Source organism: Ursus maritimus, unplaced genomic scaffold, assembly GCF_017311325.1.
Source record: "Ursus maritimus isolate PB19 unplaced genomic scaffold, ASM1731132v1 scaffold_26, whole genome shotgun sequence".
Classification (NCBI taxonomy): Eukaryota; Metazoa; Chordata; class Mammalia; order Carnivora; family Ursidae; genus Ursus; species Ursus maritimus.
Window position 1 is genome coordinate 23236972 of NW_024425119.1, and position 13067 is coordinate 23250038.

Genomic DNA, 13067 nt, shown 5'->3' on the forward strand with positions numbered 1-13067 from the left:
AGATTATACACATTCCACATCTGAAGACTTATCCAGAAGAAATTACTGGTTCAAGCTATAAGATTATCACCGTATTAAATATAAATGTTGAAACTGACATGAAGCAGATTTTATCTTCTTGAAAGTACATATATTTTATTAATTCATTCAGCAGATATTTATTATTGATTTGCATACAGGTTGCTCTGGGACACTGGAGATGATATAAAGATGAACAGTAGAGACTTTGCTCTCATATAATTTTTACAGTTAGGTTCTATTTTTATTACCATATTTACTATCAATTAATAGTTAATACACTCCCATCCTGCAGTAAGTACTATACAGCAGAATATGCAAACAATATGCTCCTACTCTCAAGTAGTCATATTTTAAGATGGGCAAATTATCATCTCTCATTAGTGCTTTTAATGTGAAGTAGGTTTGGGATTAGTACTTATCCTAACCCCTCCTGCAAATCATAAAAAGAGCATCATATAGTACAGTACAGTTGACCCTTGAACAATAAGAAGTTGGGGTGCTGACCCCCATGCAGGCAAAAACCCACATATAACTTTTGACTCCCCCAAAACTTAACTATTAATAGCTTATTGTTGACTAGAAGACTTACTAATAACATAAACAGTTAACACATATTTTGTATATTTATTATATACTGTATTCTTGCAATAAAATAAGCTTGAGAAAAGAAATATTAAGAAAACGATAAGAAAAAAACACATTAACAGTATTGTACTGTATTTATTTTAAAAATCTGCCTATAAATGGATTCCCACAGTTCAAAGTAGACCAGTGTTATTCAAGAGTCAGGGGTAGTTCTCAAAGCAGAGGGCTTGTTAAAAAAAAATGCATAGTCCTGTGGTAAAAGTATACATACTTCCCCCTCATTGTGATTCAGTAGATATTATGGACTGAACTGCATCCCCATCCTACTCCCGCAGTACCTCCAAATTTTACCTTATTTGTAACCTGAGTTGTTGTTGATGTAATTAGTTAAATTAAGATGACATCATAATGGAATAGAATAACCTTAATCCAATATGACTGATGTCCTTATAAAAAGGAGAAATTTGGATACAGACACACACACAGAAAGACCGCCACATAAAGAATGGGGGTATGCTGCAGGAAGCCAAGGAACTACCAGAAGCTAGGGAAGAGGTCTGAACAGATCCCTCCCTAGCACCCGCAGAGGGAGCAGAGCCCTGGAAACACCTTGATCTTGGATTTACCAGCCACAAAAGAATTGTGAAACAGTAAGTTTCTACCTTTTAAGCCACTTAGTTTGTTTTACTTTGTTACTTGGCAGCCCTAGGAAACTAATACAGTAGGTTTGTTTGGAGTCCGGTCAGTTCCTAGAATCTGCATCTTAACAAGTATTCCAGATGTGGCAGAAGCAAATGTTCCAGGGACATTGTGAGAAACATTGCTAGAGGGATACGATGAAATTTATGTTCCACTGGAAAATAAATAAGGGCTTATTGTTCCCTCAATTTATCAACAGTTTTAAGTTGGCTTAAAGTCCATACTTCCTGTTCTTCCTGATATGAACATTCTCCATCAATTCTGGCAAACTCATATTCATACTTTAAAACACAGTTTGAAAAGCACTGCTCTTCTCTTTCTGTGCCCTTTCCCACCCCAATTTCATCATTCCCAACTTAATCTTATTCCATTGCAGACATTTCAATTGTTACAGTTAAAACACTGTATTCTGGGGCGCCTGGGTGGATCAGTCATTAAGTGTCTGCGTTCGGCTCAGGGCCTGATCCCAGAGTCCGGGGATTGAGCCCCACATCAGGCTCCTCCGCTGGGAGCCTGCTTCTTCCTCTCCCACTCCCCCTGCTTGTGTTCCCTTTCTCGCTGGCTGTCTCTCTCTCTGTCAAATAAATACATAAAATCTAAAACAAAAACAAAACAAAACAAAAAAATACTGTATTCTTATGAGTTTAATCTGTTTCCCATATCAGGGAGAGGTTGTAATATTCACTTTTAGATCCTTGACTTCTAGCCTAGTGTCAAACCCAAAGAATGTACCCCGAATTTCCCCTTAATTAATGAATTAATTAAATACTTTTTCTACTTCCTTTGATTTTAACCACAGAAGATGGAAGTCACATTTAAGAAAATGGGAACAGAGATCATCTCATAGGGGCAGGTTGGTTTGTGTTCTGGAAAAAGACAAAACAACTAAGGAGTGCATTAAAAAAAACCAAGCAGCTTTATTATATTTAATAAATTCAAGGCAAGCTGAGTAATTTGAATCACAAAACAATTCATATTTCCACAAAAGACCACATAAAATAACTTTCCAAAGCAGAATAAATTGCAACAGCTTTTAATCAAGTGCCGAGAAGGCACAGAAACACATTTTCGCCAAGCTGCCAGTGATAAAAGCAATTTAATGGAAACATCTATCATTCTTGGAAATTACCAGGTTGAGGCCAATTCTTTTTTTTTTTTTTTTAAGATTTTATTTATTTATTCGACAGAGATAGAGATAGCCAGCGAGAGAGGGGACACAAGCAGGGGGAGTGGGAGAGGAAGAAGCAGGCTCATAGAGGAGGAGCCTGATGTGGGGCTTGATCCCGTAACGCCGGGATCACGCCCTGAGCCGAAGGCAGACGCTTAACCGCTGTGCCACCCAGGCGCCCCGAGGCCAATTCTTAAACCTAGAAACAGTGCGGGATTAGGACATCATTTGACAGCACTGGCTATCCCCCGTTTGCAGAAGCCGGTTTTTGACTCCCATCCGTCCCTGAGATCCCGGACGCGAAGGCCACGGATAAGAAGGCCGATTTCCCACAGGGGTAAGAGTTCTTTCTTAAACCCACCCGCTCCCCTTTAAAATATGTCAAACACTTATTACATCATTTAACACGGGTGAATCACTGCTCGCCCCTTCAGCTGGGTCCCCCACTTTCCCTGCTCACCATTCTGCAGCAAGCAAAGCCTCCGTAGTCGGCCGCAGCTGAGCTCTGAGCTTGTGGAGGAACGCTCCCGGGTTGTCAGGACGACAAGCCCCGCCCACTGGCGCCCAAGGGAAAGGGCGCAAATCCTCTCCTACGGGTCCGCGCAATCGCACTGGGGTTCTTTCGTGAGACGCCCCGCCCCCTTCTCTGACTGGCTGCCTCACACCAACACCCGCCCTGCTTCGGTGTTGACGGACCCCGGAGTCGGAGCGGTCGGAGGGCTTTACGGCTGTGGAATGCCGGAAAGTGCGTGAGTGCAGCCGCAGGGACGTTTTATTCTGTCTTCCAGATCTTGGGGTCTGGAGGCGATGAAGTATGGTCTGGGCAGGGACCACCGGGTGAGGCACAGGGTTTCTGAACGTCTTCTGACGTTGACAGTCTCACTTCCTCCCTAGGAGTGTGTTGGGGCGACTCTTTCTGTGAGGGCTTTCCAGAAGGAAGGGAGACTCCGGCTTCGCGATTGGGTGAAGTGACTGACACCTGGGTGGGCTGCCTGGGCCACCACGGCTTAGAACCGAGTGGAGACGGGGCTCAATTGGCAATTTAGAGAAAGGGGTAAATAAATCGGTTCCAAGAGGGTTGGTTATTTTGAAATTTATAACCTTTGGATTCTTCTCTCTGCACATGGTTCCGTTTACTTTCTGTGCAAGTTATGTATATGCCGTTTTTCCTAAGAGCAGCTCTAAACAAGAACTGGAAATTACTTGAAGTGATTCCTGGGCAAAGGATTTCCTACAGTGAAGGTCGCTGAGGCCCAGCAAGACTCATTAAGCCCAAGGTCACAGGCTAATTGTGCTAGTCAGTAGCATAACCTTCAGAATTTCAGTCTCCTCCCCACATGAAGAAACACTGGCAACTTAGGCCAACAGGAAAACTAGAAATTAAATGATTAAGAAATTAAGCTCAATCCAAATTCTCAATTCTGTGATTTTGGAACCCTGTTTTAGCATGACAGAACATTGAATACTTTAAAATCATGGCACCATTTCTTATCTCTGAATTCTAATTTTATAATGCTCTCTCCCTTCCAACTTTATTGACTAAATGTATTAGTAAATGAGGATTATAAAAACTGAAAAAATTAGAAGAGAGAAGATGACAACAGTAAAATTTTGGAAGTTGCAAACCAGATGAATGCATGTGACTCAACACACCAGAAAAGCCTAGTTTATACTGCATTAATTTTCAAAAGCCAATGGAACAGGGAATTGGAAATGAAGAATGAAGTAAATCAGAGATTAAGTAAAATCTATTTGAAAAACACCTCTAGAGGGACTGCACCTCTCATTTGACAGAAGCATGGAGATATATTTCTGACCAAATAATACTATTCTCTGCACTGGGGTGTCCTCAGGTATACTAAGTACATGAGACCCACACTGGAAACAAATTAAATGTGGTGTACATAATGCTGAATGCAGGGCCCCATTCTTCTTCCTTTTATTAAAATTGAATACACAAATCCTCAGCAAACTGGAAATTTCTTCTCTGGGGAAACTGATCAGCCCAGGAAGAAGGACTTTGACTTCAGAGGTTCCCCAACAAAGGGTGCACTAAGATCACCCTAAGTGAAGCTCAGAGTCCGTTAAGTTGCAGCCATGTATACAGATCTTCTAAAAAGCTTTTTTTGTCATTTCACTTGTAAAAATGGCAGCGGGGGGAGAGCAGCAGACTTGGGAAGAAAGCTTGGAAGCTATCCAGACAAAAGCAGAAAAAGCAATTTGGAGAAAAACAAAATTACAAGAAAGCTCAAAAAGAATTGTTCTGATACACTATATGTTTGCTATGTGAATTAGCTTAAAAACTATTAATAAAGTGAGGAATTATGTAAGAATTAAAAGAAATAATGTTTGTTCATATGTGATTTTTCCCCCCTTAAGAAAGAGAAGCCAGAGAATCAGATTTATGAACTTCAGCAAGAAGTGAAAAGGACTTCATTTAGCTGCCATTCTGGCAGCAGGAGTCTTCCAAATATATATTTAAAACATTTAAAATAAGTGTTTACAAACAGGGCTCCCACCCGAGAGAGGCATACCCAGTTTTATGCAACTTGACTGGTGGCAGACCTACCCTGACTACTAACTGGCAGCCTTGTGGTTTAGATCTTATTTCCATGTGTACCTCACTATTTCCCAGCCCTCCTCTTAACATTTTGCCAGCATATTTATGCCAATTTTTTAAAAGTTTTACTGAGGTATAATTGACATACAGTAAGTTACACTTTAAAGTGTAAATCGATCTGATAAATTTGACATATGCATACAGCTATAAAACTATCACCACAATCACAATGATGAACATCTCCATTATCCCCACGAATTTCCTCCTGCCTTTTGATCCCTTCCTGTTCCCCAGTCCCTTGCTCCCCTTCCCAGGGTACTCTGTTATTTCTGAGCACTTTAAACATCTGTGGTAGTCTCCAGCTATTCTATAAAATAAACGGCCTGTGATCTTCACAAGTATGAAGTTCATGAAAGTCAAGGAAACTTGAGGAATTGTTTCGGATGGAAGGCTGAAGAGACATGAAAACTAAATGCAATGTGTAATCCTGGATTGGAACTTTCTGCTATAAAGGGCGTCTTTGGGAGGGCTGCCAAAACATGAAGGGGTTGTGGATTTGATGTAGTAATGTACGTAGCACTGTTAGCTTCCTGATTCTAATGGTTGTACTGTCCTGTAGGAATTGTCCTTGTTCACAGGAACTATACTCTAAAGCTGTTCTGCCCACCATGGTGGCAATATAAGCACCTGAAATGTAGCTAACATGACACATTGAAATAATATTTTGGATGTGAACAAAATATATTTTAAAATTTTTTATTTTTTAATATGGGCTACTAGAAAATGTAGTATTACATAGATGTCTTGGATTATATTTCTGTTGGATGGCACTGCAAAGTATTCACACTAATTGTATGTCATGTTAGGAAGTTACTCTAAATTCTCAAATTCTTAAGTATATTCCTCAAATTCTTGTTCAGGAAATATGTTGCAACTTTTCTGCAAGATTGAAATTATTTCAAAATAATTATGTTAATGAGGGACATCAAGTATATGTTTTCTTAGGTCATTGGGAATATAGGAATAATAGAATTTTAAGGAACTTTATAAATGACATGGACATTTACTTTGGGCCTATCATAAACTAAATGCTTATGGTGTTAGGAATTTTATGATTTAATCCTCACAACCATAACAAGTAATGGGAGTTATTTTCTGTGTGTAGGCTGTCATGGTGCCTTTAAGGAGCCACCTTTCCCTAGTGGCACTAACGAGTTACACATAAAGCATAACCTACTTCACTGGATGTTGCCCGCTTGTCTGTCACACGTGTACCCACTTAGGGGTTGTTCACTGGTCTCTTTACCACCACTCTTATTGCCCATCTACCATTAGCTGTGAACCTGCTTGACTCCCACACCCAGCTTCTACTCTTTAGCTTTTCTTAGGATAGCACCCTTCTAGATATGACTAGGACTCTTTCCAGTGTCCTCCAAATGAATCTGGCCTTGCCTTGAGAGCAACATAGAGTCTTCCTTTCGACAGTAAGGAAACTGAAGCTCATAAAGGTTAAGTAATCTGTATAACGTTATGCAGCTGGGATTTAAATCTAATTCATTCCACTCTGTATAAAAGAAGGTATACCTACATAACTATCTTTGACAATTCATTTTCTCTCTCATTACCCTTTTTCCTTCATAGGACTTACACAATTCATAATTCTGTTTGCTTATTATATCTCCCACAGGAAAGGTTAGTTCTGTGAGAGCAGGTATCTTATCTGACATCTCATGGATATGTCCCACTGCTTGGAACATAAGTGCTCAATAAGTATTTATTGAATTAAAAAAAAAGTTACCATTTTTTCCCAATGTATAAAATCTTTGATTCTTTTTTTGGGACTACAAAGCAGTTATTTACAAACATTTTTATTTTTCTTTAGGTATGTTATGTATAAAAGGGGATCCTTTCCATAATAAATGAAAATGGCCAATTCTTTAAGAGGAGAAGTACTGAATCTTTATAAAAATGTAAGTAATTATGTTGCCAGTTTTATACATATTTTACTGAGACACAGATTGTTTAGAAATATATAACCTTTCTTTTTTAAGCTGCTGTATCTTGGACGAGACTATCCAAAAGGAGCAGACTATTTTAAAAGGCGTCTGAAGAATGTTTTCCTAAAAAACAAAGATGTGAAGGACCCACAGAAGATCAAAGAACTTATTGGACGGGGCGAATTTGTAATGAAAGAGCTAGAAGCTTTATACTTCCTTAGGAAATACAGAGCGATGAAACAACGCTATTATTCAGATCAACAAAACTAACTGATCACTATTACTATAATTTGACTGGAATTCAGTGCCAGCTGTTTATGTATACCAGATATGATAAAAGTAACTGTAACTTAAAATGGCAAGATATACACGTTACGTAAAAATACCTGAGCTGCCTTAATGAACTAAAATAGGCTTCAGCTTCTGTTCACAGAGCTTTATCAGCAACCCTTTAATTTTTATACAAAATTAGCAATATAGCCAACTACAAATTAAAAATTAATGAGTACCCAATTTTGAATGAAAATATAATGTACTTAAAATATTTTGAGCTCAATGATTTTTTTTACCAGTTATTCTAAGCCCATTTCCCCATTTTACTGACAAGAGAATCTCATTTAATACATTTAACTAAGCAAAATAATTTCTTGCACATTTCTTTCCCTTAACTTTTGAAGGAGTACCACCTTATTTTTGAGCATATTTGGTACATTAACAGCACAAATTCAAGGTTCACCACAAAACAAATAGCACATGGTAATGATTTAAGTGCAGTTATAGAAGTAATATGTATGGGGTAAGATTATTTCTGATCTTGAAGTAGGCTGCCAGTGACTGGCATTATATATACCTGTTTAGTATCTTCCATTATTAATTTTGCTGCTGGCTCCCTTTGGGTCTTAAAACAAATCACCTGCTGTGTATCAATTACCTTTACTGATAAAAAGTAATAAATAATGTTATTCTGTTCTTTCATCATTAAGGCAGATGTGTTTTGCATCTACTTCTAAATGAGTTAACACAGTAATGGACCTAAATCTAACATGGTTTTAAGCAAACACTTAAACGTTCACATAATGTTCACAGCACCCTTTGCAAATAAAGAACATAAATGTATAAGCTGCAAAAGATTCACTAATACAGTGTCTGTGGCTTATAAGCTATTCCATATCAACTGTGGGGCAAATGTTTGAAATTTACGTCAAGAAGTACACACTATCATAGTCACCATAACTATTTTTATTACATTACAATAATTAGGAGCAGTACAGTTCATGACAAAAATATTACAAATTTCAGATCACTTCACAGCACATACTCCTATAAACATTTAAAAGTTAATTTTAATTAAAAGAGTGGTCATTTTTAAATTTAATGTTTGATATGACCAACATTCCTAGGTCAGCGCAACCAAATGATGGAAAACAACTGGATCACACTGCATATGTCCCACAAAAAAAAGCACAATGTACAAAATGTGCATGTTTCAGTTTACACTATACAAAAATAGTTAAAATACATTCCAGGTAAACATGTTACATTAAGAAATAGTACTAGTAAGAAATTGGCACTCAAAGGAAAAATGCAAAAGTATTTTCAACATGAAAACACAAGACAGTGGAACTGGAAACTTCTGGATAAAACATTACATAACCCATTTAGCTTATGGGGAGGGGGACCCTCTGTAATGGAATTTCTGTAAGTAAGAACTTTGTTTTTTCCTAAATTCATCTAAATTGCCTATCATCATCCCAAACAGGCACTTAAAACTATTAAACTAAAAATATTTACTAATCTAGTTATGACTATTCTTCAAGAACTGATGTAAATAATATCTTTAGGAAGAAATGATTTTCATTTTCTGAAGGAATTTACAGCTACCAGTTGTATGCTGTTCAATTTCTCAATGCAAGTTTCATGCTATTAAATATAAATTCAGTTTTAAAGTAACTGGTTTTTTAAAAACTATTAATTCAGTTACCAAGAAATTACTTTTTGACAATGGAAATGACAGTTTTTATTGCCTACCAAAAAAACGTGTATTGTTTAGAAAAAAAATGGTTAGAAGAAAAAAATCACTGGAACACAAATGAGATGAACTTATGCAAACTGCAACTGAACATGCCTCACAAACTTTCTATATATATTAGGACAAAATTGTGCAATGGTGGCAAAGATTCTGATGACCTGTATAAGTTAGGTTCTAAATTCCTATGCAGTGTGACTCAGTTAAAACAGAGCCTAGAATTCCTAACTGGGAATATTCACTCAAATTATACTACCTACTTCTTCTACATTCTTCCACAAACATGTTAATGTCTAAGACTATGTAATTTCAACTTTCAATTTTTTTCAACTCCAAGGATTTTTATCTTTAAGGCCGTAATAATTACATAATATTTTTCTAGGATTATCGCTCCCCTTTTAAAATCTCTACAAAAACAAACCTTTTGTCAAACCATTCAAAATTCACATAATAAAGGATAATTACCACTGCCTAAAAAAAGTTGCCCAGCTACATTAAAAATTCAAGAGTCCTAAAAATCCCTCAGTTATGCACTGCAATTCCTGAAGTATGGCCATTTCTTTCTCTTGTGTAGAAACAAGAGGAAGTACTATATAAAGTCTTAACACCCGATCTAGATAATGTTCCATAAACCTGTAGTTTAGCATAGCATTTCACAAGTTGGACTGATTTTTACACAGAAATTTCCTTTTCTGTGAATTAGTTCAGGCATCTGTTTATTCACACCCAGATAAATGAAACTATTTTTGAATTCAATATTTAAGTCTATTTTAATTATGATATAAAGAGACCAACTACAATATTACACACTTGGGAATTTTAATGTTATCATCTGACATATGATTTAATGTGTACTACAACTGTCCCAACAAAATCACATAATTATCCCAAATAAAAAATATAGTCAAGTTTATTCCTTTAAAATAATGAAGTAAAGTGATTTATATAAAGTAGCTTGATTAAACCGCTTTACTGGAATCAGAGCAAAACAATTATTTTAGATCTGGAAGAAACCTTAGAGACTATCTCCCTACTTTGCCAAACTAAAATATTCATATGTTATCTCTGGGTCATGTGCCAAATGCCTAAGATATTACAGACCACTCTAAAATATCAGCACTACATAAGGAGAGGGATTATGTCCCTCGTTGGGGATACCGTAATATCCCCAGTGCCTTGTGTAGTACCTGGCATCCAACAGGCACTCAGATTTTTGCTGTATAAATTAATTCTGCTAAAAAGTAAGCTTTATGAATTAAATTTTAAAGTATTTTTCATTGTAAGAAGATTTTACTTATTAAAATAATGGAATGTATCACTGTTACCAGGGCTAGTCCTAGTTTTAGATTATCTAAGGAAATCTTTCAGTATTTCTGAATTAAATTTATTAAATTCTACTGGATAGGGTCTGTCTATTCACAGCAGGTATGAAAATTCCTACTTTTCCTACTTAGTCACTAGTAGACCAGGTAGCAAAGAGATGATGTTCAAAGGATCAAAATTAAATTGCTATAGCTACCATCTGAAAATTAGTTTATTAGGTCAAATCCTACTACAGTATCTGTCAGATTATGTTGAGCCTGACTAATGTGACTTGATGGGAAGCCTTCATGGAGATATCCAAAGCAGCAACAAATCTTGAGGTTAGGGGAATTAGAAGTATTAAAAAAAAAAGCGTCAAGTCATGGGGCATGTAGAAGGGTAGGCAGGCAAGGTGACACTAATATGGGAGAGGAGTACTGCTACTGGAGAACAGATACTCAAAAATAAACTTCACCTCTTGCACAACTTTGTCTGAGACTGGCGCTGAAGATAATAACACAGTTAAAAAGTTACAGATTGTGCTGAGATTGACAGATAGATATATCCTTATGTAAACTGAATGTAAATCACATAGTTGTAATGCTAGCTATAGCCTTTGAGATGACTTATTTTAACATGAAGAAATGGATAGTAAGTGATTTGCCCAAAACTGAAGTTGTAAAAGACATGTAACTAGAATTTAAGTCACCTTCCTCCTAGTCCAGTGATATCTTCACCTCAATACACCATCTCATTTCAGATATTTAAAAATACATTTTAAAAGCACTGAAAGAATCATTGTTATTATTTTATTATTTAAGTATTAGATATTCTTAAATATGGACCATACTTGTGTGTATGAAATGTTACTTTAGCCAGTGCTGAGAACTAGCCAATACTAAAGATTTTGAAACTTTTTCACTTCATTGTTTAAAAAAAATTAAAGTCTTGCCACCCCCTACCCCGAAATCTTATTTGAAATAATGTTTTTAAAAAGTTCTAGTTTTTTGTTTTTTTTTTTTAAACAAAAGTGATGTTCCTGATCTGTCAGCAGGACCACCACACAGTGAGGATGCATCTTATCCAAACTCTCCTCATCCCCACTTTGACCACCCAATGCATGACAACACTGGGAGACCGCAGGGATGCAGTCCATACTCTGAAACTCTTAATGAAGCTCAAAGGTTCACACCACGCCTGGCCTTGCCACCTTGGTCTCTTTAATATCTACTAAAGCTAACTGGCCCAAATAATCTTTAACGTCACTACCAGAATTAAAACTATTTTCTAAGACTGAAGATCAAGAAAATATTTAAAGTTATACTAAGAAAGAGCAATCTGACACACGGAGACTATATTTAATTCCTATGGGAATTTTTTATACATGTTAAAATTTTTTCAATTAATACAAAAATTTAGTAGCATGTAAATATAGTCCCAAAATGGTCACTATAATCCTCATTACATACTGGGTCTGCCTTAACAGGAAAAGCTATTCAGAGTATTATAGGAATTTATCTAATATGGAAAGTAAATGCCTTTTAATATTTTCCATTGCCTTTTATTTTTTTCCATTTTTTCCCTTTTTATAGAAAAAATATAATATTTTAGGGAGCGTGACTATGACAAATAGCAGTGAAAAGATGGAGAAAACCTTTGTGAACAGTGTAACTTTACATTCATTAAGGGTGACTGAAACTATAGGACATTATACCTACAAGATGAATCTACAAGAAGCCCATAAATTCATGTTCCCTCAATGTTTCAGTAAAACCAATCATGAAATCTCAACTGAGGTTATAATTAGTAATTAATCCATGTATGTGACTAGATAAAACACAGAATAGGGATGATTCGAAAGCTTCATTAATTTGTTTCACACCAAAGTTCACAATTGGTAAGAAAAATAGGAAGTAATCAACCGCATGCACCAAAAACCCCAAGACAGAAATCTCAGGTATTCAGTTTCTTTTTCACAGGCATTGCTAGTTCAAAAACCAAAACTCAGGGAATACTGGCACTTAGAGGAAAAAAGTTTCCACTGTCATTTTAAAATAAGCATTCAAGATAAAAGCTAACAGTTTGGATGGAGCAGAAAATTAGGTAATGCTAAAACAAATGCTAATAATTTAGTGTAATGTACAAAAATTACCACTTTTACTTAAGTATGCCTTAAGAAAAAAGTACAAATTGTATTTACATAATTATACACTTTGTCTTTGACTTCTTTTTCTTCTTTTTACCATCTTTGCTCATCTTTTCTTTATGTTTTCGAATTTCTCGAACTAATGTATAGAAGGCATCGTCAACACCCTGAAACACATAACAAGTATTAAAATGTGAGTATATATGATGGATTGAGGTATACAGATAACAGAAAGGATAGATGACTAATGGGAACTCTAATAATGATAAATAAGGGACTTTACATTTCTCTTTAGGCAACTGAATAAGTATCAGACTTCTAGGATTCTTATAATGTTTTCTTCCTGAATATTTCATCAATATCATAAATAGGAACACTAATTTTCACAGAAGGCAAAGAAAGTCAATGTACACAATCTTACATAAGCTGAACAAATAACTTTTTCCCAGAACTTACTTTGCTACTCATTTTTCTATACTGGCACACTTTGTCACCAAAATCCAAATGCACCTGTGTGTGTTTTTCTGTGTGTGAATATACATTTACACTTAGTTATCCCAGAG

General features: G+C 36.1%; 3 protein-coding genes across 8 annotated transcripts in view; 1 reads left to right on the forward strand and 2 right to left on the reverse strand.

Moving 5' to 3' along the window:
- DNAI7 (dynein axonemal intermediate chain 7) overlaps positions 1 to 3078 on the reverse strand; it is a 61531-nt gene extending 58453 nt beyond the window's left edge. Inside the window, exon 1 of the mRNA XM_008693134.2 lies at positions 2934 to 3078. Within this exon, the coding sequence (XP_008691356.1) occupies positions 2934 to 2936 (3 nt within the window). The 5' untranslated portion in view covers positions 2937 to 3078. The remainder of the gene's footprint in view (positions 1 to 2933) is intronic.
- A 19-nt stretch (positions 3079 to 3097) lies between these two features.
- Positions 3098 to 8008, forward strand: ETFRF1 (electron transfer flavoprotein regulatory factor 1). 3 transcript variants are annotated; one of them, XM_008693135.2, is made up of 3 exons: positions 3098 to 3218; positions 6916 to 7003; positions 7085 to 8008. In XM_008693135.2, exons 2-3 carry the CDS (start codon positions 6953 to 6955, stop codon positions 7298 to 7300), a joined length of 267 nt encoding a protein of 88 aa, XP_008691357.1. In that variant the 5' UTR covers positions 3098 to 3218; positions 6916 to 6952; the 3' UTR covers positions 7301 to 8008. The 3 variants fall into 3 exon arrangements, with proteins under 3 accessions (XP_008691357.1, XP_040498195.1, XP_008691358.1); XM_040642261.1 differs by having other exon boundaries at positions 3118 to 3222; XM_008693136.2 differs by having other exon boundaries at positions 3193 to 3310.
- Positions 8009 to 8251: 243 nt separating this feature from the next.
- The window catches only part of KRAS (KRAS proto-oncogene, GTPase), a 38880-nt gene continuing 34064 nt past the window's right edge, over positions 8252 to 13067 (reverse strand). For 2 of the 4 annotated variants that reach the window (XM_040642258.1, XM_040642260.1), the window contains one exon: positions 8252 to 12671. In XM_040642258.1, coding sequence (XP_040498192.1) covers positions 12555 to 12671 — 117 coding nt within the window. In that variant the 3' untranslated portion in view covers positions 8252 to 12554. The remainder of the gene's footprint in view (positions 12672 to 13067) is intronic. The other 2 variants (XM_040642259.1, XM_040642257.1) reach the window with 1 other exon arrangement.

Bases quoted from the DNA above. Each gene is read 5' to 3' on its own strand.
- ETFRF1 (XM_008693135.2), top strand. From the start codon at position 6,953: ATGAAAATGGCCAATTCTTTAAGAGGAGAAGTACTGAATCTTTATAAA. The intron at 7,004-7,084 runs GTAAGTAATTAT...TTCTTTTTTAAG, and splicing joins TACTGAATCTTTATAAAAAT to CTGCTGTATCTTGGACGAGA.